The sequence below is a fragment of the Dermochelys coriacea genome, chromosome 4 (genome assembly GCF_009764565.3).
Source record: "Dermochelys coriacea isolate rDerCor1 chromosome 4, rDerCor1.pri.v4, whole genome shotgun sequence".
Classification (NCBI taxonomy): Eukaryota; Metazoa; Chordata; order Testudines; family Dermochelyidae; genus Dermochelys; species Dermochelys coriacea.
Genome location: NC_050071.1, coordinates 112,096,776 through 112,121,709, shown reverse-complemented (window position 1 = coordinate 112,121,709; position 24,934 = coordinate 112,096,776). Strand labels below are relative to the sequence as shown.

At 37.6% G+C, this 24,934-nt stretch overlaps 1 protein-coding gene across 1 annotated transcript in view; it reads left to right on the top strand.

The window, feature by feature from the left end:
* SLIT2 (slit guidance ligand 2) overlaps window positions 1-24,934 on the top strand; it is a 194,954-nt gene that overhangs the window by 99,661 nt on the left and 70,359 nt on the right. The window contains exons 14-21 of the mRNA XM_043514071.1: window positions 2,529-2,672; window positions 4,357-4,500; window positions 6,624-6,790; window positions 8,169-8,301; window positions 13,191-13,259; window positions 16,228-16,299; window positions 16,513-16,584; window positions 22,964-23,035. Coding sequence (XP_043370006.1) covers window positions 2,529-2,672; window positions 4,357-4,500; window positions 6,624-6,790; window positions 8,169-8,301; window positions 13,191-13,259; window positions 16,228-16,299; window positions 16,513-16,584; window positions 22,964-23,035 — 873 coding nt within the window. The remainder of the gene's footprint in view (window positions 1-2,528; window positions 2,673-4,356; window positions 4,501-6,623; window positions 6,791-8,168; window positions 8,302-13,190; window positions 13,260-16,227; window positions 16,300-16,512; window positions 16,585-22,963; window positions 23,036-24,934) is intronic.

Genomic DNA, 24,934 nt, shown 5'->3' with positions numbered 1-24,934 from the left:
GGCAGCATTTTGCTTTCTGCAACTCTACTTCTGGGTCTCTCTCAGGCACCTGGGGCTTCTCTAAGCAGGCCTAGAGGACCCACCTTCACTGTTCCTTTCCTGGGGCAGGGTGTGGTAGGACCATGAGGTCTCCTGCAGGAGGCCTCAAAGGGCCTGGTACAACTATCACAGCTACACAGCATAAACTTATCCCACCAAACAGTCTGTGTAACCAACAGTGTCAGAGTAATAAACACAGTTAATATTTACACTATAAGAGATGAATAGATGAAAATTAGCAAGTGGAGAACCTCAGAAGGCCACAGATCCAGTTGACAACAGTTCAGAGCCTGAGTGTACCAGAGGAAAGACGACTAGGCATGGTGCCTTCTACCCCACATTATCTAACTTGCATATAGTATCTCAGCCTGGATTAATATTAAAGAGATATTAAAGAGGCTCAGTAGTTTGAGCATTGGCCTGCTAAACCCAGGGTTGTGAATTCAGTCCTTGAGGGGGTCATTTAGGGATCTGGGGGAAAAATAAGGGATGGTACTTGGGCCTGCAGTGAAGGCAGGGGACTGGACTCTGACTTTTCAAGGTCCCTTCCAGTTCTGAGATAGGTATATCTCCAAATTAAAGCGGGGAGGGATAGCTTAGTGGTTTGAGCATTGGCCTGCTAAACCTAGGGTTCCGAGTTCAATCCGAGGGGGGCCATTTAGGGATCTGGGGCAAAAATTGGAGATTGGTCCTGCTTTGAGCAGGGGGTTGGACTAGATCCCCTGAGGTCCCTTCCAACCCTGATAGTCTATGATCTAGATGTCATGGATACATACCCAGATTTGTTCTGATACCCCAATTATCAGAAGGTCAATGCCTGTGCCTGTTCCATCTGTGGCATTCTGCATTTCCATAATTAAGCCTAATCATTAAAACTAACCAGTCACGTCAATCCTTTCTATGCATCAAATTGTTTATATAGCAAGCCTGACAATCCAATTACTTCTGTTCACCTACTTGTCCCCTTGCTTGTTCCAAACTAATGAGTAACACATCAAGATCAGTCATATATACCGATATCATTATTATTGCAAGCAGCGAATGCAGGAGAAAGGTAATAGATCAGCACACTGGAGGACTAGGGCCTAAATATTTAATCGAGTTGATGTTCTGTCAATAGTAACAACACTATATCACTGTGCCTCACTGATGAGTTGTACAAATGTTAACTAATCCTTGAACAAAAGGTAAATAGTATTGTAATATTCCCACTTCACACATGGAGAAAGTCAGATAATAAGACACAAAGGAGATTGTCCTAGACCACTCATCAAGTCATCTGTGAATCTGGGATTAGGGATAGAGTTCTTGGTTCCCAGATCTGTGCTTTAACCACAGACCAAATCATATCCTTCATCAAGAGCAAGATATATTTGAAACTATTATGCAAGAACTGAGTAGTCAAAACTCAACTGAAGCAACAACTTTAGGTTTTACATTTGTCAGATATTGATACAGATTCATTCTGGTGTGACTATGTATTTTAGATGTAATGAATAATTTATATTTTTTAAATTGAATAAATAAAAGCGATGTTCCAAAAAAACACCAAAATTATGTTTGTTTTTCTTCCAAATATAGATACCAGCAAGAAAGAAATAAGACTTTAGAATCACTTCATTTTATATGTTGTTTTGATCATGTAATTGCTTTGTAAAAAGTCACTACTGTATTATATCATACTGTGTATAAATACATTTGGTGTTTAAATTAAAATTTAAGTAAAATATGGCTTATTACAGATGTATCACTAAAATCTTTAAAGCAATGTGTAAATACTGAAATTAGATACTTTTTCAAAATACAAAGTCACTGCTGCTCATTTTGAGTCAAATTTCAACACTGACAAAAAAATGCAAAAAATGGTGTAACATTTTTTGCAGATTTTCTTCCCATATTTTAGAACTGCTCTCCACAAGAGGAGACATAAACCATACCTCTTGTTGGTTTAAAAATTCCTCACTTTTTTTTTTTTAGTAATAGTATAGATCCTGAATATTTCATTTACTTGTCATCCTTTGTGCTACTTACTTTTTGCATCTTTCTCTCAGCTTAGAAACTGAAACTAAACTAGTTCTTTTCAGTTTTGTTTCTCAGGCAACATTACATTGTTGTTCGGATTCAAAACGCTGCAAGGAATGAAAACATTAACACACTATTTCAATTGAGTATCTTTAGAAATTTTGATGAAAAATTTTTCTTGTATTATGCAAGCACTGGTAGCAACCCTGAGATTCTTTCAGTGGGAGATAAAAAAACTCAACTTCCTTTGAAAATCCCAGTCTCTATTGTTAAGTTTGTACTGAAATTTGTTTTGCAGGATTAAAATCTCTGTATTGGATATTTTACTGAAATGAATTTATTCTCCAGTTTTACATAGTAACTACTTAAAATAGCCTAAGGCTATGGTAGTCTGCAGTGTTTCTTTAACAGTTAATTAGCCTAAGACACTAAAAGGCTACTAATTCTTTTTCATGAATGTAAAATAGAAATCTGAGCAACAACAAGATCACAGATATTGAAGAAGGAGCATTTGAAGGAGCATCTGGTGTGAATGAACTGTTGCTCACCAGTAACCGTTTGGAGACTATTCGACACAAGATGTTTAAAGGACTAGAAAGTCTTAAAACATTGTAAGTCTAACTAATTGGTTGTCTGTCTTCCCGTTCTGTGCTAGATCTTAGACTTGACGTAAATTCCTACATTTTTTGTAACCTTCATTTTGAAGAAAAAAAAATATGGAACATGGAAGCATATCCTAGCTCTTACTTTCATTTTACATCAAGCTTTTTCACTTTAGTGTGAATTCATTAACTTCGGCCTGATCTAGTTGAAATTCATTTCTGGGGCTACTTGTCTACAAAAAACTGTACATGCCTACTGAACTATGCAGCAGTTCTGCACTGCCACATCCTTAGAATAGTATTTTTGATTCTATCAATGCAATTGTTGAGAATTACACCAGAGGAAGGAGATAGATACAGTGGATGCGGAAATGTGGGATGAGGGTCTTTCCCAAACTATTTAATGTCAGTTAGCCAAAGATGATGATTCAATGGGCTCTGGCTTGAAGCTGTTACTACATTCTTATCTAGTCCTCTCTGCTTCCTAGGTAACTCCTCAACTCTCAGCCACAGAACTGTTGTTTTTGTTCTGGGGCTTCTCTTGTACTCTAAAACTTTCTAGTCAGCGGATCAGCCCTCTGCAGAGCCAACAGCTGCAGTCTTCTGGGCTCTGCAGTAAAGAAGGATGCAGATATTTTTGGATACGTTGTACCAAAGATTTTAAATTTTATTTAACTTTAGCTTTATTTTTATTTCAAACTTGACAGTGATAGTTGCTGTTCTTATGAATCTAGGTAGGAAAAATTATTCTAGGGTTTATTAACAATCAAGCAAAAAAACAGCAAAACTTGAAATTGCATTGATCCTATAATATTACTTAGAGAAGTCTATTTTTAGGAAGATAATTTTTTTTGAAGATTCTAAACTTTCACTGTTCTAACAACAAGTAGATGTCCAAACTTTTCCTCTTGCATCCCCCTTCCCAGTAATGGAATTTGTCTCCCCATCGGCCATGAAGCCAGGGCGGGGAGCAGGACAAGAGAGAAAATGAAGGCAGAGTGGGGCTGTGTGGCACTCCCTCTCTTCCCTCACCCATGGGGCTTGACCAGGCTCTGCCGTGCCCCCTGGATGTTACTCCATGCTCCCGCTGGGGGGCATACCTCACAGTTTTGGAACCACTGTGTTAGAATCACACTGGTTTCTATTAATTGAGATTTGTTGAGCAAGTTAAGAGTGCTTTCTGCAATTTAGTTTACATATTGCAATGGAAATATGGACTGAAATACCACCAGAATATATAAAAATTGTAACAAATAACCATGTAAATGTTTAATTTGTAGAAGCAGTTGTCTGACAGCAAAGAGAAAGAGCTGTCACAGTTCTCAGTTGGGATCTTCACATGAGCTGTAAAGTTACTGAAATATTCACATAGCTAAAACACTAAAATTACAGTGAGTTTTCATTATAATAAATGGTGTCTTCAAAAATATGCCTCAGTTTAGTTTGTTGCTCTGCAATAATATTATATATATATATATATATATATATATATATATATATATATATATATATATGATCTAATGATACTTCATTTTTTGTAATGTTTAACTATATTGAATACCAAAATGGTTAATGTAATATATGATTAAATTTAGTAAATGTTAAGTGTATTAAAACATAGAAAGATGTTTAGATAAAAATCGTTCTATTGGACCTTCCCTAAAGTAATAAATGTTAATCCTTTCTTTCTCAGGATGCTAAGGAGCAATCGCATAAGCTGCATAGGCAATGGTAGTTTCACAGGACTGAGTTCTGTCCGTTTGCTCTCCTTATATGACAACCAAATTACTACAGTTGCTCCAGGTGCCTTTGATACTCTCCATTCACTCTCTACATTGTAAGTTGCATTATATTTTTAGATTATCCAGGACTTGAAGCCACTCACGTGTTTATAACATTTGTATTTTCTCTGCATAATCTTGCAGTGTATATTAAGATTACACTAAAGAAAAATACAATAGTCAGAGTTCCAGAAAGTCTGTGTCCTAGGCCATCTTGAAGCACATTCAAATGTGAATACAGGCATTGTCCTTAAACATTTACTGATAGTGTTCCTTGACACAGACATTAATTTCTTTAATGCTTTGGGACTGATATTACTTAACACTTTTCATTAATGGCCTTGGCACAAAAAAAAAAAAAAAAAAAACAAACACACAGAAGAGTGCTAACAAAATTTGCTGATGACAGAAAGTTTAGAGGCCTTGTCAATACAGAGGAGGATCCGAATATCATACAGGAAGAATTGGATGACCTAGAGGACTACGGTAATAGAAATAGGTTGAAATTTAATAGTATTAAGTGCAGTGGCATACACTTAGGAACTAATAAGAATTTCTGCTAAACTGTTAATCAGTTGGAAACAAAGAAAGAGAAAGATATGGCTGTATTAGTCAAGCACAGAAAGAATATAAGCCACCAGTGTGATACGTCTGTTTAAAAAAGTAGCAGCAGCAGATAATGTGATCCTTATATGCATTTCCAGTAGAGTTAGGGAAGTATTAATGCCATTGCACAAGACACTGGTAAGACCTCATCTCGAATACTATGTACAGTTCTGGTCACCCATATTCAAGAAAGATGAATTCAGGCAGGAACAGATGCAGAGAAGGGCTACTAGGATGATCAGGGGAATCATGTAAGCGAAGACTAAAAGAGCTTGGCTTGTTTAGCCTTGCAAAATAAAGCCTAAATGAGAGGATATGATGGCTCTCTATAAGTATTTAGAGGGGCAGAGGTGTGGGGGGTAAACACTAGGGGTAAAATGTGTAAAAAGGGGCATGAACAAATATAGACTGAGGATTATAAGGTGGTTTCTAACCATGAGAAGAGTGAGGTTCTGGAGCAGTCTTCTAGAAAGGAGTAGAGGGGATAAGCTGACTAGTTTTAAAATGGAGCTTGATAAATTTGTGAATGAAATTATATGACAGGATTGCCTGTGATAGCAGGGACTCGACTCAGTGACCCAGGAGGTCCCTTCCAGGTCCTATGTTCCTTTGTTTACACCAGGGTTTTTAGAATAAGAAGTTTGCCATGATTGCCACGTTCCACTGGTTGAACCAATTGTGAAACCCCTAGTATTGCCAATGGCCATGGGAGCCCTGTATTCTTAACACTGGTGTTCTACTTTTTGAAACTGCAGTTAATGTATAGTATACCTTGTAACTTAATTCAGACTTGCTGTATGATGAAGCGTTAAACTACAGTCCAATTTTCTGCAAAAAGAAATGGCTGTATTAGAAATAATACATTTTCAAAGGGTTGTCTGCCTTCAAATCTTTCTTCAATTCAGTGGGAGGAAAAGAAAAAGAGGGGAGAGGAGAAGGAAAAACCGTGCCTGTTTAAGGAAGTCAGGTTACCAAAAAAGTAATTACTGTGGGAAGCACCGCTCAGTAAAGTACTTAATCCTCTCTCCACATAAAATGAGACACTTTACACCTAGTGACTAGTTTGTGCATATTAAAGATGGCATGTTTCTAAATAATGGAATTGTCAATAGGGTTGTGGTGAAATGAGGAGATGTCAAAAGTACTCAGACTTGTAGAAGTAAATTCATTTTTATAACTGACATGTAATCAACTTAGCTGTCAGTTTAGATGAGAAACTTATTCTCTGGAGCAAATAAAAGATGGAAATCTTGAGATGACAAATTAATGAAATAGCTGTTATCAGGTTAAAGCTAATAATATAAAGTAATCAGCCTTCATCTCTATATTAAGTTACTGCTTTATCAGTGCACGGTAGTTTGACAGCAAGTCAGATCTCTGACAGGTTTAAATTATTTCTAAATGAACTATATCAAGATTCACTGCACAAATCCTAAATTGCTGCTCTCAGCTTTGGAATTTTTTTTGAAGAATTTCATTTAGGTTGAACTTTTTGAAAATACACATTTTTTTAAATGAAAACAAAGTTACATCATTGAAACTAAATTATGTATTGTTTGCATGTGGTTCTCAGAAACCTCCTGGCTAATCCTTTCAACTGTAACTGTCACCTGGCTTGGCTGGGAGATTGGCTGAGGAAGAAACGCATTGTAACTGGAAACCCTCGCTGTCAGAAACCTTACTTCCTAAAAGAGATTCCCATCCAGGATGTGGCAATTCAAGATTTTACTTGTGATGATGGTAAGAAATACATATTGGATCTGTCAGAATAGTGTAGTTCTGCAGCTCTTTTACATATAAGATGCCATAGAGTAAGTGGTCCATATTACAGGTACTCTTTTTTAAATTTCATAAGTGTTAAACTGGGATCCCAGTTTAACTCCTGAATAATCATGTCTATTCTAGAAGCAGAACACACAATTTGAGAGGATTAAAAAGCATGCAACTATTCATATACATCGGTCAACAAGCCATTTGAAAACAGTGCAGTACTGTAAATTGGTATTTGTCTGGAGTACTGTGTCAAGTTTTGGGCCCCATGCTACAAGAAGGATGTAGAAAAATTGGATAACGTCAAGTGGAGGGCAACAAAAATTATTAGGGGTCTGGAGCACATGACTTATGAGGAGAGGCTGAGGGAACTGGGATTGTTTAGTCTGCAGAAGAGAAGAATGAGGGGGGATTTCATAGCTGCTTTCAACTACCTGAAAGAGGGTTCCAAAGAGGATGGATCTAGACTGTTCTCAGTGGTAGCAGATGACAGAACAAGGAGTGATGGTCTCAAGTTGTAGTGGGGAGATTTAGGTTGGACATTAGGAAAAACTTTCACTAGGAGGGGGGTGAAGCACTGGAATGCGTTACCTAGGTTGGTGGTAGAATCTCCTTCCTTAGAGGTTTAAGGTCAGGCTTGATAAAGCCCTGGCTGGGATGATTTAGTTGGGGATTAGGTCCTGCTTTGAGCCAGGGGGTTGGACTAGATGACCTCCTGAGGTCCCTTTCAACCCGGATATTGTATGATTTTGAGGTAAAGTGGAGATTGAGATAATTGGAGCAATAGTTGTGCAAGTGAAAATGTTTTCAAACACTGACACTTGAATTCAATACTTTCTTTCAGGCTAAATATTCAAATATTATATTATTGCTGAGTCTGTGTTACTTATTGTTTTATATTTCTCTGCAAATATTTGAAAAAATCTGCTACTCACCTCTTGCATCCCAATCCTTCTAATTCCAAGTTTAATTGTATGTTTGCTGATACTCAAATGTATAACTTTTCCCTAAGCTGTCTTTATTTACTTAAATTATTGTAATTTTTTAGAAATCAGTGTATATATTACTTTATCACTTTGTGTTTAGAAATTGTGACCTTACCTTAATGAGGCTTTCTAAAGAATATGACTCAGATACTAAAAACAATGTTATACTAAATAAATGATATCATTTGAAATGTAGCTAAAAGTGATAACTTATTTCCATCCATAGAGCTACTGCAGTGCTCTATGGATGGAACCTTCATGTCTGTTAAGTGGAATTAAATATAGTATGTTAAATTCTTGCCAATTCTTAAGTGCTCTCTGCAGAGCAAAGCTTTATTTATCTGATTCTTTTCACTAACCAGGAAATGACGACAACAGTTGCTCTCCATTGTCTCGCTGTCCCACAGAATGTACTTGCCTAGATACTGTGGTTCGCTGCAGCAATAAAGGTCTTAAGGTTTTGCCCAAAGGCATCCCAAAAGATGTAACTGAACTGTAAGTAGCACAAGTTCTTATTTTTCTTAAATCCAAGTTCAGAGTCGTATTGTCTGATTCAGAATGAGGCAGAGTAAGTAGGCAAAAGGAAGAACTGACATTTATCAATCAGCTGGAGTCAGACTTTATCACTTGTTAGATACTAAGACCTGTAAGTCAACCAAGGAAATCTTTATAAAAATAATTTAACAAAAGAGCCCTGTTTATAATGGTAAAAAAGCCCATATAATTATGAATTATTCTAGTATTCCTATGATTAGCTAAGTTTTTTTCTTAATATAGTAGCCGGAGATCTGTGTGTGTGCGCACTTAGGGTACATTTTTTTGCTTACAGAGAATGCCGCATTGAATTTTCGTTGTCCAACATGGATGAAATGCAGAAAGTAAACATAAATAGCATCAAGACAATTAGCTATTTAAAATTCTTATCATTTTAATAGTTTAAGTAATTTTTAGTAACATTTAAGGAAAAGAGTAATTTTTAATAAATGAATTTCAATCAGTTCTCCAATGGAGTCTTGTTTATTGAAAAAAGTTGTGTATTTGGAAAAAATAGTAAAGACTCTTGTGAATATTGTAAGGCAGATTTTCAGAAATTCCCTCTTGGATATTTATTTTCCAACTTCAAGTCTTTAGATTCCCTAGGAATTGGTAATTCTATTCATAGATATAATTTGTGGGTACAGATTAGTTTTGCAGATAGCCAGCTACTCAGGTTTGAATGTGCAAATGCTCATGCATATGCACTTCAAAGATTTTGAGGCAACTCAAATTTTATACACAAAAGAATGCAAAATTTCAGAAACAAATTTAGAAAATGGGTTATGACTTCTTTGAAACTTCATCTTATATTTGAGATTTAAAGAAATATTCAGAAAAACCTCAATAATAAATACCTTTTAATATTTCATCATCCCCTCTTATTACAAATAGCTGCAGTTAATAATTAAACACACAGGAAGGCATTGAAGTATCTTCTGTCCACTCTGTTTAATATTAAAAATCATTAATGTAAATATTTTCTTTGGAAGGCATCTTAAGTGTGCCCTTTAACACTTTAATAGCTTCCTTGTTTTACAACTACAGTTATTCAGAAGTTTCTAAAACATCCATCAGTAGTTTGATGGTAAAAACAGGATACCATAACAAATGCATCTGTAATTCCCAAAGAGAAGCTAGTGAGAATTCCTACTGACATTGTAGTAAAGAAAATGATCACCTTTGCTATCAGTGTTTTTAACAAGTTCCTTAATTAAACACAGCTTGCTGCCTGATACATACAATTTGATTCACATTTAGGAGCAATGACCTGTAAAATTGTACATATAAAGAAATTTATATGGACTGCAACACCTTTTGTGACTGATAAGTCACTTACATGCAGTTTTGTGCACCTAAGTTAGTGTCCAAAGTGTGCATGTAGCTCACAGTATTTTATTTTTTTTAAAAGAGAAAACAAAGGAGTTGGTTTTCTGCTTGTAGTTGCATCCTGATCAATTCTTCTTCTTCTTCATTAAAATGCATACACCTTCCAAGACGTGATCTCCTTTTCATTATGTAATTGCCCTAATATTTCCTTCATTCAAACAAGTAATGGTTTTTGCAACCAAGAAGAAAATTTGTAACTGGTGAAAGCTTATTTTTAATGATACAGAGATAAAATAATAAATTGTTAACATTTTTGTTCAAGCCTCATTAATTTTATCACACTATACAGTACCTGACTCCTTCAAGAAAGTTTTTAAAAATACCTTTTGTGACAAAGTTCCTCCTCTGCCTTGGTGGGTCCTGCACTTTTTGGCAGATTTGCTCACCTCAGAGGTTCACAGCACCCCTCAGTTTGGCCACTTCTGCTAGAGGCTCAAACCTGCCATTCACTCAGCTAACCTCATCACTGGCCAGTATGGGGGAAATGGAGAACAATCTCCACAGTCTCTGTTGTCCCACCTTGTGGGTCAGGGACAGGCCAGTTCTCTTTCCAAATTAAACCTTCCCTTCTGGTGTTGCTCACAGACCAGGTCAGCTCCTCCTGTGTCTGATCAGGAGTTGGAAGGAACCCAGGCCCACCCTCTACACCAGGTTCCAGCCCAGGGCCCTGTGGATAGCAGCTGTCTAAGTCTCCTGTATCAGCTGCATTACAGCTACAGCTCCCTGGGCTACTTCCCCATGGCCTCCCCCCCAGCACCTTCTTTATTCTCACCACAGGATCTTCGCTTGTACTCCTCAGTCCTCCAGCAGCATGCCTTCTACTCCCTGTTCCTTGCATGCCCTTCCTTAAGGCATGGGAGGTCCTTTTTTAAACCATGTGTCCTGATTAGTCTGCCTGCCATAATTGATTTTAGTATGTTCTTAATTGGCTCCAGGTGTCTTAATTAGCTTGCCTGTCTCAATTGGTTCTAGCAGGTTCCTGATTGCTCTAGTGCAGCCCCTGCTCTGATCACTCAGGGAACAGAAAACTATTCATCCAGTGGCCTGTATTTTTGTCTTCTACCAGACTCCTGTACCCCACTGGTCTAGGTCTGTCACACTTTGTTTTTAACCTCTTAATAAAGTGTTAAAAATTCATTTCCTGCCATATATGCAGTATCGTTGATTTATATGTGTAAAAATGTTCAGAAGTACATATCAAAGTTGGCAAAATACAATAACGACAGGGCCGTAGATGCAGAAGAAGGCAAAACAAACGAACTAGACACCATATACCTGGACAGAGGGTGCAAAAAAAAAAAATCTGCTGTGCCCCCTCAGCTAAATCCGGTTTGGATTAACTGAAACACTCTCCATAAAGAAAGGATTGTGGATCACCACCAGCTGTCATTAGGCCCTCAAAGTATCACCTATGCCCAGCCTATGATCTCCTCCATCACACATAGCTTGCTAGTAAGAGGAGAAATTAAGGAAAGTCAGGGTCACAATGCTGGGTTTCCTACAGCCTAGTATCAGTTACCTGCTGCCACCAAGTTTCTCGCTTAGAAATTTTATCTTGTGCTCTCCTCACCAGAAGCAGGGAACCCTTCCCCTGGTAAGTACAGTAGATGTTCTTTGAGGATCAGTGCAGAAATCCTCATTCATCACAGCTACACTCCAGACTGAATTAAGAAACTTGTAATTTATTATTTACAATTAAAATCTGTGAATGAATTCTGGAAGTGCTGCCTATGGTCCTTTTCAAGCCCAGGAAAATCTTCTGGCTTCCTGTTCATAAGCCAGGGAGTCTGATATTCTTCCAGTCTGGTCTCACTACAACCCTCTCAGTAGCCCAGACCTCTACATCCCTGATGGACCAGTCTCTGGAATCTGGAGAGACTTTTTTCTTGGCAACTTCAGCCAGCCTGACCAAAATTAGCTCCAGCTAGCAAGTCTCCACTCTCCCTCTTCCAGTGGTCCTTCTCCCAGTACTGACATTTGAACCAACATTCTGGGATGGTTCTCAGCAACCCAATGAGCCCTCAGAGTCCTTAGGTTTCAAACCACTATTTTATGTCCAACAACATATTTTGCCTCCCATATGCCTCTTACTTAACATAATATAAACCTAACACATTCCCTAATGTTCTCCACAGTCCCAAACAAACCAAAATGAAAATTCCAACATTTTATCATCTCTAATGCTCTGTAAAGCAATAAACAAAGTATAATTGCATAACCCTCCATTATAAGCAACTAAAAATATGGGAGATCCTCAATTATTATTTGAAAGAAAAATTAAAATAGTTAAGTTTATTTAGCTACATGTAGATAAGTATCCATCTAGACTCGTATCCATATCTGTGTTCATCTCTGTGTAACACATGAGATGCTGAATCACAATAGCTGTCAAAGGGAACATACCTGGTAGGTATGAGGAATGAGGTTTTATATCCACTGCCTGTGTGAACCTGGGCCCAGCCACCAACCAACCCATTTGGCAAGCAATCTGAATCACCGATGCATGTCCCATCAGGACTCTTGACTTCTGACCTAAATCAACTGAGACTGTCTGCAGCACTCCTCTGTTCCCATTCCTGCTTTTTGGAGGGTATTTTCCCCTTGTGGTCTTTGATTCTCCTTCACCAGCTGTGGTGTTCACAACTGCTCAGAGGATTTGGGATCCATCACATATGTGCCTAACAAGTCTGGTACTCCAGCTAGTCATTGTATTCCTATGATTGCAGGTATGACATAATAGGTTTACTATTAGAGCTGGGGCCAGAAGCGGCTACCTCAGCAAACTCATTCACCATTTTTGTCCAACATTAGGTTTGTATTATTGATGTGTAGCTATACCCACTATGAAGGACCAGATTGGGATAATAATGTTGCTTGTAGCTGTCAAGTTCTGTTTCTATTTACAGTAGCATAAAATCCAATAAGAAAAGGAGTACTTGTGGCACTTTAGAGACTAACCAATTTATTTGAGCATAAGCTTTCGTGAGCTACAGCTCACTTCATCGGATGCATTCAACTTGACTGAATGCATCCGATGACATAAGCTGTAGCTCAAGAAAGCTTATGCTCAAATAAATTTGTTAGTCTCTAAGGTGCCACAAGTACTCCTTTTCTTTTTGCGAATACAGACTAACACGGCTGCTACTCTGAAACCAATAAAATCCAATGAACTACATTAAAATGACTTGTATACGCTTGATGTGGTCTTTACTTCACAAGATACATCTAGCACTTAGGCAGCTGATCCCATCTGTTCCCCAGCCATCATGTCATCCTAATGTTGAAGAAGGTAAAACTATAAGCAACTGCAATAGTAAATTGAAACTTTATGTATTTACATGTACTTTTAAAGCACCTATCTCAACCTTATTTATTGCTTTACTCCTAACTATTGTCTTGCTGAAGATATTGATCTTTTAATTAGATGAATAATACTTCATTATTTTATTTTTCTGTTGTAGTTATTTGGATGGAAACCAGTTTACCCTTGTTCCCAAAGAACTTTCTAACTACAAACATTTAACACTTATGTAAGTAACTTTAGAGCATCTTTTTGTGTGGGATTGATCAAAAAGCTGCTCTTCCATTTAATGAAAGAGTTACAAGAAAAACATAAAATGTAACCAACCTTTTAACAAATTTCACCCTAAGGCACATTTTATAAATGGGATATTTTTAGTCCAGTGATCACAACACATTTTATTGCAGAGTAAATAGGCAGGAACTATAGTAAACCTGAAAAAAGATGCAGCATCTCACAAAATGTGCATTAGAGTATGACAGCTTCAGTACATTGTCACATACACATACAGTATTAGCCTCAATAAAGTTATTTAAATTATAGAGAAAAGATTTTGTAGTTTGTTTGAAACACATAATGCTACATCTCTGCAATTTGGTAACCTGCCACAATTGATGGTCTAGTGGTTGGAGAAGGGAATTTAGTCAAGACACTTCATTTTTATTCCTAGCTCTGCTGCTGACTCACTGTGCGATTTTGAACAAACTACTAAGTTCTTTATGTCTCAGTTGATGCCTTTGTAAAACAGAGATAATACTACTTTCCCTGTGAGATGTCTGGGCAGATCCTCAGCTGATGTAAATTGTCATAAGTTCCATTGAATTCAGTGGATCAACTGGGGATAAACCTCATCATGTTTTGAAGTACCTTGTGGCATAGGAGCAACCACAAATTAAAAATTAGGGCAACAAAATGGCTCCCAGTTTTCTTGCATAAAGCAAACTAAATCAGTGTAACATTGTGAAAATGCCCAGCTCCTTTTGTATGCCTTATTCTAGACTAAATGGTCCAGTCTTCAAATTTAGAAAATAGATGCATCTCATTTTCACAACATTTCCAAATAGTATCAGCAATTGCACTATTCTCAAATGTATGCAATCTAGGCCTGCCTGGAGTGTTTGTGGATTTGTGCTGCAAGAGGTGTATGAGACCTACCTTTCAGTATACAGGCCTGTAAAGAGCATATGTGTAGGTTACTGTTTGTTGTAGTGATAAGCACTCCTTTGTCATATTGGCCCACAAAGAGGGTGTCTGAAGGTTTGATTGTTTGGAGTAGTGATCATCAACCCCATACTGTGTACGTAATGTTGAATGCTCATAAAACAAATGCAAATTACAATATCAGATTTATTGTAACTAATCATTCAGGCTGGCATTTCAATAAATAATATTGATAGGGTACAAATGCAAAGTATAAACAGCAAAATTGTTCAGTAAATGATAAGTAGTATTAGTATATTAATATTCTGAAATTCTGAGTAGATGCTTGCAAAAGTAGAAAGCCATGTATTACATTTTTGGACACACTCTCTTGGTATTGAAAGATTATCTGTAAATTCCTATCTTTCCTTGTGTATACATTAAAAAGGATCCAGATGATTCTATGATTTCATAGACCCGTGTTAGACCTCCATAGGCAGGAAATGGATAACTGTGTCAACTGACCATAAATGTGCCCAGGTCAATCAGAATCCCAGTAGCATCATGACTTACAGCTTAAGTTTCCATTGCTTCCTGAGTTACAGAGTTCCTGTACAGCATTAAACAATACACAAATGGAGTAATGAACATATATGGGACCCATTACTGAATTATTTGAGTGGCTCACAGTCTTTATTTTATTTATCCTCACAACACTGCTGTGAAGTAGGGAAGTTTTATTTATCCCCATTTGAAATATGGGGAAATCGAGGCACAAAGAGACTGAAGGCATGTCTACACAGTTGACAAGGTAGATCCTGCTGGTGCACTTTAGTGTAGTGCTGTTTGAAACACTACTATGTTAACCTCTAATATGCAGCAGCAGGGTCAACACAGACCAATTAATGCGCAACATGTTAGTGTGCCTTAGAAATCACACCTCCATAAATGCATTAACCCACCATGTAGACAAGCCCAAGGTCACACAGTAGGGAATTGAATCTGGGTCTTCTGTGTCTAGGCCAATACCCTACCCCTGGACCATCCTCCTTCTCTTTTCTCTTTCTGGTACAAATAGATTATGCTCCATTGCACTTGGCTGACGTGTTGATGGATACATTATAGGTTTGTTGTCTTAGGTTTTCTAATGGCAAATTCTGATGAAGAAGCCTGTTGCACACCATTTCTGCCATTGCTTATTCAATAATACTGCTAGACAATCACAGCTAAAATATTAAGACCCCTCAGAAGCTAATGCCAAAGAATACTCTAAAGAACAATAATGAAATAACCAAGATGAGCAAAGCCAAGAGAAGGTAGAACAACAATAGAAGAAAGTAGAAACAACTACAGCTTCCGTCAACATGATTAATTTCCAAATTTTCCCCACCGAGCACAGTGCTCTTCAAAGCTTGTTTCTCCAAACGCCAGCCTTCTTAAATTTAAATTAAAAAAAAAAAGACTTAATTCATTAGAATATGGAGCGGCCACAAGGTCTTCAAAACTTTCTCCCATGTAGATACAAGATTTCACATGTTATAGGGGCATTGGAACCCAGGCACAAGTTTTGGGGGGAAAAAAACCTTCTTTAAAATAGCTGTACCTATGCTTTGAGACCTCCAGATCAAGGGTGTCAAGTAATACTTATTCATATTCCATTAGGGAGGTAGCTAGAAAGATTCCCACTTAAAATTATCTACCTACATCCCTATTCCCAGTTCACCTGCTAGTTTCATTTAACACTGTAAGATATAGTCTTAGTAAAGGAGCATGATGGACAGTGGCATTGTATAAGAATGCAGGACATCGAATTGTTTGGCCTTTTATCCTTTGAAATGAGAACACTTTTCATTTATCAATGTAAGCTCTTGCTTGGCTTGTGCGTGGCATGTGACAATAAAAAGGCATTATTTAAAATATCAATATTAATAACAATACTACCTCTACTAATAAAAATAATGTGCTATTTCAGTTCAGTTCAGTACTCACTAGAGTATGGTGTTTCAGAATTTGTGCAGTCATTTTATGGACTGAATTTCTGAATTTATTTTTTATAGAGATTTAAGTAACAACAGAATCAGCACTCTTTCTAACCAGAGCTTCAGCAACATGACTCAGCTGCTCACCTTGTAAGTTTAAATGTATAACAATGAATGTATGAAAACATTACAGTGTTTATTGTCTTGAAAAGAAAAGGCAACTCATTAATATTAAAACTTGCTTGATTTGGAGGCCGTAAGATAACTGTTTCCTAACTGGCTATGAATGCAAAAGGTACATTTAATCATGCTCTGCATTGTAAGTGTTTGTTTACTTGTTTATGTTATTTTATATGCTTTCAGAATTCTTAGTTACAACCGTCTGAGGTGTATCCCTGCACGGACATTTGATGGGTTGAAATCACTTAGGTTACTGTAAGTAGTTATTTTATTTTGAAAAAACGTATTTTGTGTAACAACAAACTTGGAAACCCATAGGGAATTAATTAATCTTCAACCCCAATAAGTACTTGAGGAAAAAATAAAGAACAAAGAATCGCAAAATATTAATTTGCTGCAATTTTTATTATATAATTAAAATGTGGTACAGTGAGTATGAATAAGTGCTTTGATAGGTCATAGAACGACTGTACATTGTACCCATTTTTGTTCTACTTCTTGTTTCTTTGTCTCTTAGGTCACGTTCTTGCTTGTAAGATTCAGTTGTGTATGTCTAAAAATATTATTTGTATGTGACATAGGAATGAAGTCTCGCACACTATATGATGTTATTATTCTAAGTATCTTACTTTTTTTTTGCCATTAGATTTTGAATGTGTTTTAGCATTCCCTTAATAAATTGCTTACTTTCTTTCACTTAACTTTGGGTGCTTTTCCAACTCAGAACTTGATGAACAACTGAGGATGAATAAAATATTCTGTGATTTAGTCCAGTTTCTTTTAACAAACAGACTGCTATTTTAATCTTATTTGTGTGTTGCTTGAAGGTATTTAAATGTTTGGTGCACACAAATCTCAGTCTGTAGATAGCTGCCTGTATTCCTTCAAGTATTTGCTGTTCAGTATCTGGGCTGTATGAATTACTGAATTACTGAAATTGTGATCTCTGACAAAGAGGCATACATCTTATTATGCACTAATTTTACTTAGGGCTGGTTCTGAGAGCAGCAAAACTTGTGAATGGGGCCCATATTGGTATGGTCCACCATAGCAGGTCAGACAGTCCTGCACATGCTCCTAATGTGAGAAAGCTAAGCTGAGCCTATTTGTTGACTCAAAGTACAATGGCCAGATTCTGGATGCTGATCTTTTTGACCATTTCAGTGGCGCAAAGCAGCCAAAAATCTAGTTTAACCATCTGCTAATGAATTCCTCTGGCTTATGGATAATTTCCTGCTGGCACAGAAACATCACAGGTATGCTATACCCAATTCAGATCCTGATTTCTGGACATGACCAGGGACTTTGGATGTGTAGTCAGAGTTCTGGGACTTCTTTAACTTTTAGACATGAATGTCACCAGGCACTGCTAGTTTTTGGAGCTACCTGTCTTTATCTATATGAGGGAATGGCATTGGGATAGAGAATATTTCAAGCCACAGGTTCATTTTCTTTGCTTCTGCTGTCCTTACCTGGGGTACTCTAGGATTTTACTCTTGGATGCTCCTACTGCCTCCCTGGGGATTTCCTTCAGGATCCTTCTCCTGGAAGACCCCCTTCCATTATGACCTCCTTCCCAGTTGCTGATGCCTCCCTACCTGGCTGCTTCATGCTGCCTGCTATTTGTTGTTCCCACTCTTACCTCGCAGTTATTCTGGCCTTATTTATATTCCCTGTGCCTCAGCCTCCCTGTCCCTCCCATTATTGCCCCTCCTTCAGCTAATGTATCCCTGCCCCTATTCTCCCCTAAACAAAATGTCGTTGCTCTTCTCCCAGGAGATTTCTCCTTCCACTCTCCTCTCTAGCTTATGTTCCAAACTAGGGCTGTCGATTAATCACAGTAAACTCATGTGATTAACTCAAAAAAAATGAATTGCAATTAAAAAAATTAATCATAATTAATTGCAGTTTTAATTGCACTGTTAAACAATAGAATAACAATTCAAATGTATTAAATATTTTGGATGTTTTTCTACATTTTCAAATATATTGATTTTAATTACAACACACAATACCAAATGTACAGTGTTCACTTTATATTATTTTTATTACAAATATTTGCACTGCAGAAATGATAAATGAAATAGTGTTTTTTTCAATTCTCCTAATACAAGTACTGTAGTGCAGTCTCTTTATCATGAAAGTAGATTTTTTTTGTGACATAACTCAAAAACAAAACTATGTAAAACTTTAGAGCCCACAAGTCCACTCAGACCTACTTCTTGTTTAGACAACCAGTCTAAAGACCAACCAGTTTGTTTACATTTACTGGAGATAATGCTGCCCACTTCTTATTTACAATGTCACTTGAAAATAAGAACAGGCATTCACATGGCACTTTTGTAGCCAGCGTTGCAAGGTATTTACATGCCAGATATGCTAAACATTTATATAGCCCTTCATACTTTGGCCACCATTTCAGAGGACGTGCCTCGTGTTGATGATGCTCATTAATTAAATTTGTGACTGAACTCCTTGGGGGAGAATTATGTGTCTCCTGCTCTGTTTTACCCGCATTCTGCTATATATTTCGTGTTATGGCAGTCTCAGATGATGACTGAGCTGTAGCTCACGAAAGCTTATGCTCTAATAAATTTGTTAGTCTCTAAGGTGCCACAAGTACTCCTTTTCTTTCAGCACATATTGTTCATTTTAAGAATACTTTCACTGCAGTTTTGACAAAACGCAAAGAAGGTACCAATGTGAGATTTCTAAAGATAGCTATAGCACTGGACCCAAGGTTTAAGAATCTAAAGTGCTTTCCAAAATCTGAGATGAATGAGGTGTAGAGCATGCTTTCAGAAGTCTTCAAACACTCTGATGCAGAAAGTATAGAACCTGAACCACCAAAAAAGAAAATCAGTCTCGGATGATGAAACTGAACGTACATCAGTCCGCATTGCTTTGTACCGTTATCAAGCAGAAGCCATCGTCAGCATAGACTCATGTCCTCTGGAATGGTGGTTGAAGTGACATATGAATCCTTAGTGTATCTTGGCATGTAAATATCTTGCAATGCTGGCTACAACAGTGCCATGCAAATGCTTGTTCTTACTTTCAGGAGATATTGTAAACAAGAAGCAGGCAGCATTATCTCCTGCAAATGTAAATAAACTTATTAGTCTGAGTGATTGGCTGAACAAGAAGTAGGACTGAGTGGACTTGTAGGCTCTAAAGTTTTACATTGTTTTATTTTTGAATGCAGGTTTTTTTGTACATAATTCTACATTTGTAAGTTCAACTTTCATGATAAAGAGCACTGTAAACTTTGTATTCTGTGTTGTAATTGAAATCAATATATTTGAAAATGTAGAAAACATCCAAAAATATTTAAATAAATGGTATTCTATTGTCTAATAGCACGATTAATTGTACAATTAATCACGAGTAATTGCGATTAATTTTTTTAATCGTTTGACAGTCCTACTCCAAACCAGTCCATGTGTTTCTCTCTTCCCTGTTTAGCTATTTGTCCCTATCTTCCTTTCCTCCTGAAAGAATCTCTCTGCACACCCACCCTCATAGCAACCCTGGCCATCGCTACACCAACCCAGCCGGGCTAACATCTTTTGTCTTGCCTGTGTGAACAGAAAAGGACATACTGTGAATGGCAAGCGACAGTGAGGATGGAGAGATATAACTGGATGTTTATTCACGTACTAGCTACTTTATTAAATCTGTAAACAGGATAACTTGTTAAGGCAACCTGTGCTGGCAGTGGTAAAAGGAGGTAGGCATTAGCCAGCCAAGCTATCACCGTTGTACCCCTTTTGATGTTCTAACCTGGAGCAGACTCTAATTCCAGATTCACTCAGTCACTTGCTCACTCTAATCCAAGGCCCTAACAGAGCCTGTATCATATTATTTGGTAGTCTACCACAACCGAGAGCAGCCTGCTATGTAGAAAGACATTATGCCATGTAAGACTGCTTTAGGCTTACCTTCAAGTGCCAACACCTGCTTCCTAGGAAAGATGGTGACTAATTCACAAAGAAGGCAACTCAACCCAGGCATTAGATTGGGGGTGTAGAGGAGACGGTGTTGAAATTCTTCCAAGCACTGCACACAAAATGAGATGTACCCATGTGAGTCACCAAAATGAGACATTGCTCACAGCAAATTGAATACATGCTCAAATTATTTGAAAAGCTCTCTAAGCTCCACTAGGCTTCTTGAGTTTGGCTTCTCCTATATGGGAGTTTGGTATTCTAAAGAGATCTGCTAGGTTCCTGAAGTTTGGCTCCTTCTTAACTCGGGGGGGGGAGGCCAAATGCAGCCCACTTCTGGCACTAAAATGAGAGGCCGCTCAGAATAAAGTATGCAGTTCTGTGGTCCTCCCTCTTCTTCCTTACATGAGGAATGAAGTAATTTAAATGTCATCATTAATATCACTAGGTTCTGAGATCACTACCTGATCTGAATGGGGCAGTTCACACCTATCAGCTATTGTTCTTATCTCTGTATCACATAATTCACATCTGAGGATTTTTTCACAGCCACAACAGAGTTTTACTGGGGATTTCTTTGTTTTTGTTTCTTAACGAAAGCTGAGATTCTAGAGAACAAGATAGTAGCTTCAGAGGTGTGCCTTTACACCATATGAACACCAGCAGTTTCCAAATCTGGACTCAGCTCCTTCCTTTTGACCTCTGTTAGGTCAAAAGAGCCAGTTATTGGAGGTCCACCCCTTGGACCTCTAAGAACTACCCACTGAAGGGAGTCTGATTCTCTGCTGCCAGGACCTACCCCCCAAAATTGTGATCCTGTCAAGCCAACAATATTGAAAAAAAATAAGAAACTCCAGGCTGATTCAGAAAAAAGTGTCGTACAAAGCAACCACATAATTCCATAAGAACCCGTGCCAGAACCCTGCACAATTGTCCAGGTCTATAGGTATCCATCTCATTAGTTTTAAATCCTTGCATTACGCAAATTCTTCAGCCAACAAACTCACATAAACAGCTGCTACCACAGTATCAAAACATAACATATGAACTGCATCTCTGATAATATCTACCACCACCAATAAATGCAAAGATGGGGAAGGGAGGATAGGATATTGATTTTTGCAATGCAGCAAGCAAAGTAGTAAGCAGTATTCTATTTGTTGAGGCCACAATCCCAGTGAGCCAGTTCAGGCACTTATCAATGGGAGCCTCTCTGTCAAGAAGGGTGCTCAGTTGACTGGTGCTTCAGTGCTGCCTGGGGTATACCCTGCCTTCCTGACCTTACCCTGAATTTCAGTACTCAGGGCCAGTGTACTCAATTGCCATATTATCGCACCATGCTTTAGCCTACACAACTACCAGGGCTGAATCACAATTCCCTACCACAGTTATATTTAGAGCGGGCCAGAGAGGAAGCATGGTCCAGGTCTTATGGTGCTAGCCTGAGGTTCAGCTGCGTCACAGACTTCCTGTGATCTTTGGCAAGTTGTTTAGTTTTGGTATGTCTCAGTTCCCCATCTGGAAAGTGGAGATAATAGTACGTCCCTCCCTCACAGGGTTGTTGTGAGAAAAGATACTTAGATCTATGTAGATGCTATGATCACATGGGCCACATTAAGTATCTTAGAAATAATTTTCTGTTGACTTTTTTTTTATGGAAACGACTTCTTTCTAAATTTATTTTTTTTAAGGAAAATATTAATTTCATTTGAAATTTGTTGGTTTTTTAAGAAGCTTAAAATCAAAATTTCCATTTTCAGTTTACTGAAAAATTTGCAGTTATTCCACTGGGAAAAGGATGGGCAGAGGGTTTTTTTTTTTTTCAGTTTACAGTTTGTTGAAAAAATTTAAATTTTCCTGCACGACTTACCCTTTTTAGAAAGCCCTAGTTATATGTTGGTTGGTTGTTTTTTCTGTCCTCGCTGGCAAGTTAAAAACCATGTTATAACATGGTTGAACTAGATGTTTCAAACCTATAGTTATTTTTGTAGTGTGTATAGAGGGCTTTAGTTAGCTGCTGGATTTTGTTTTTTATTTCATGTTTTATAAAAACATCTCATACAATTTTAATCATAAGCCTAGGTATGTGTAGCTATATGTGTGAATGAAAGTTTATATAGATAGGAAGGGAGAACCCTTTTGGGTACATCTGCCCCAGGTATGACTGAACCACCCCTGTGTTTTTCATCAATAAAGAATTTCATTTTATGATTATATTAATATCAGTTACAGATTCACAATTGGTTTTCATGAACCTATGTTGCAAGTGTGTTGCAAAAATCAAATAAAGAGCACAAACACAATCAGTGAAATGCTAGTTGAGCTGCTGAAAAGTTAATAAAAAATCACTTTCTCTTCTTTTCCCTGCTCTGAACCCACTGAGTACTGCAATATTAATAGTTGATCTGCATCTTGAGCAAGTTTTATTTTTTAATTAAAAAATAAAACCGTTTAAATTTTTAGTCCGAATTCAGAACAAAAACCTGAGAGGCAGGCAGGCAGGTGGGAAGGCTGCAAATGCACAGGAACTGAAATTAAATGTGAAACTGAATCAAGTTTGTAAAATCACAAGCTTGCAAAGTTAAACTGCTGAAGTCCATGCATCTATAGTTGAAAAATAACAAAAGGCAAGTTCACTTGTGCTTCCTCAGAAAAAATACCTATTTTGGTTATTTTCTTTTCCTTAGGTCTTTACATGGCAATGATATTTCTGTTGTTCCTGAAGGAGCTTTTAATGATCTTTCAGCATTATCACATCTGTGAGTATTCAGTTATATATTTTTACTTACATGTATGTGGACCTCAGCATTTCATGGAAAGACTTTTTTCTAGAGTAACTTCTGGCTATTTTGCTCAGTTTTCTGTGTGCTACAAAGAGCAAAGGTGAATTAGAACCGTTGGAGTTTAGAGGAAAATACTGAATCTGATCCTTGCAAGAGAGGAGAGAGTATATTACTGCATACAAGTGTACAAACATACCTGAGTTTGACATTGCTGAACAGATGCAGTTTTTAAGTGTCTTTATATGTGGAATCATCTGTTTTTGTTTTGCTGTAAGCAAGTAATGGTTCAGCTTTGTGCTCAGATGTATTCAGCCTCTGGGAATGTCACAGAAATTTGAAAGGGTACTGATTAATTTTGATGTCATCCTTATTTACAATTCATTCAAATGCTGCTATCAGGATGACACGTGCATGAAGACAGATGAAACTGGCACGGGGAACTGGAAAGGGAGTAGGAGATGGAAGTTATGAAAGAAGAGTGAAAGGAATTTCTTGTGTACATGCAAAATAAAATGACAAAGTGGCTGCTTTCTCTTGTATTTTAACCCTCTGAGCTTTTGTCTTCCCCTTCCATGATTCCAAGATGGCAGCCATAAGTATCTTTGGTCATGCTCTTTGGAAGCATTTTAAAAACATGTATGATCAAATAAGTTTGACCCTCTCTTTACCCCGGCCCCCATAAAAAAGTTCTTTGCTTGTTGTATTGGCAATCATGTTAGGCTTGCCTATATTTTGATTTTTAAGTAGAGTAATTCCTCTCATCTCAGCTCTACCTGCTGGCATTTTTGTGCCATCTCGTGGTGACATAGCATCATGTCACTGTGTCAGCAGACAGAGCATACCTCTGCTTTTTTGGAGAGGTGACTGCTTTATGCACTCCAGCTACTTTTTTCCCGGGTTTTAGGTAAGTGACTGCTTTATGCACTCCAGCTATTTTTTCCCTGGGTTTTAAGTAGGTTCTATCATGTTCTTCCTCTTGTTCTTTTTCTCTCCCTCAGTCTGAAGCTGGAAGCATCACCTTTCTCTTGAGAAGGCAGAGCGCATTTTCCCTCTCTCATAGGTGGAGAACCATTTCCTCTTTTTCTCTGGAACAAAAGTAGGGAGGGGTAATACCTCTCATATGTGTAACATGGGAGTAAGGAGAATAAAAGCATCTATAGAACTGGATCTATTTTTTTTTTTACACTGCTCCCCATGCCTGACTAAGTGAGTGGGTTCAGCAGGGTAAATCACAGAAGTCCTTCCTGCTTGGTCAGGCAGAATGAGAAGCATTTCTGCAATCTTCATTCTGTTCATGGTATTAAAGCCATTCTCTGATCATTTTTCCTGGGATCCTCTTACTTTCTCAGAAGGCCCAGTGGTGTGAGGTCAGGATGTTGAACAGTCTCAAGGGCAGTGGAATACTGAAGGCATTTCCAGGACTGCCTATTGAAATGCTCAATGCATGGCAGACTTATTTCTTTAAATCAGTGACATAGCTTCATTTCATAGCAGTACAGTGGGAATACACTGGGTTTTACATGGATACATGTAATACATGGATACACTACTGTTATAAAGTCACACACTGTATATATCCTCTCCATTAGCCACAAAACAGTGTGCTCCTGCCTAAGCGAGTTGTAAGAACATTTGTGCTCTCTGCTAGGAAAACCTTGACTGTTAAAGACGACACTTCATAAATTGAGTAATTCAGAAACTCTTTTAAAATATTTTAAACAATAAAATGTGCTCAAATTTCTTTATTACAAAAATTAAAATGTTAACAGTTACATCCAGCTGAATTCAAGATAAATGGGTTTTCTATAGGGCCAACTGAGGGGATAATGATTCAATGGAACTTGCTAAAAATGTTGCATTACTTCAGATTGTTAA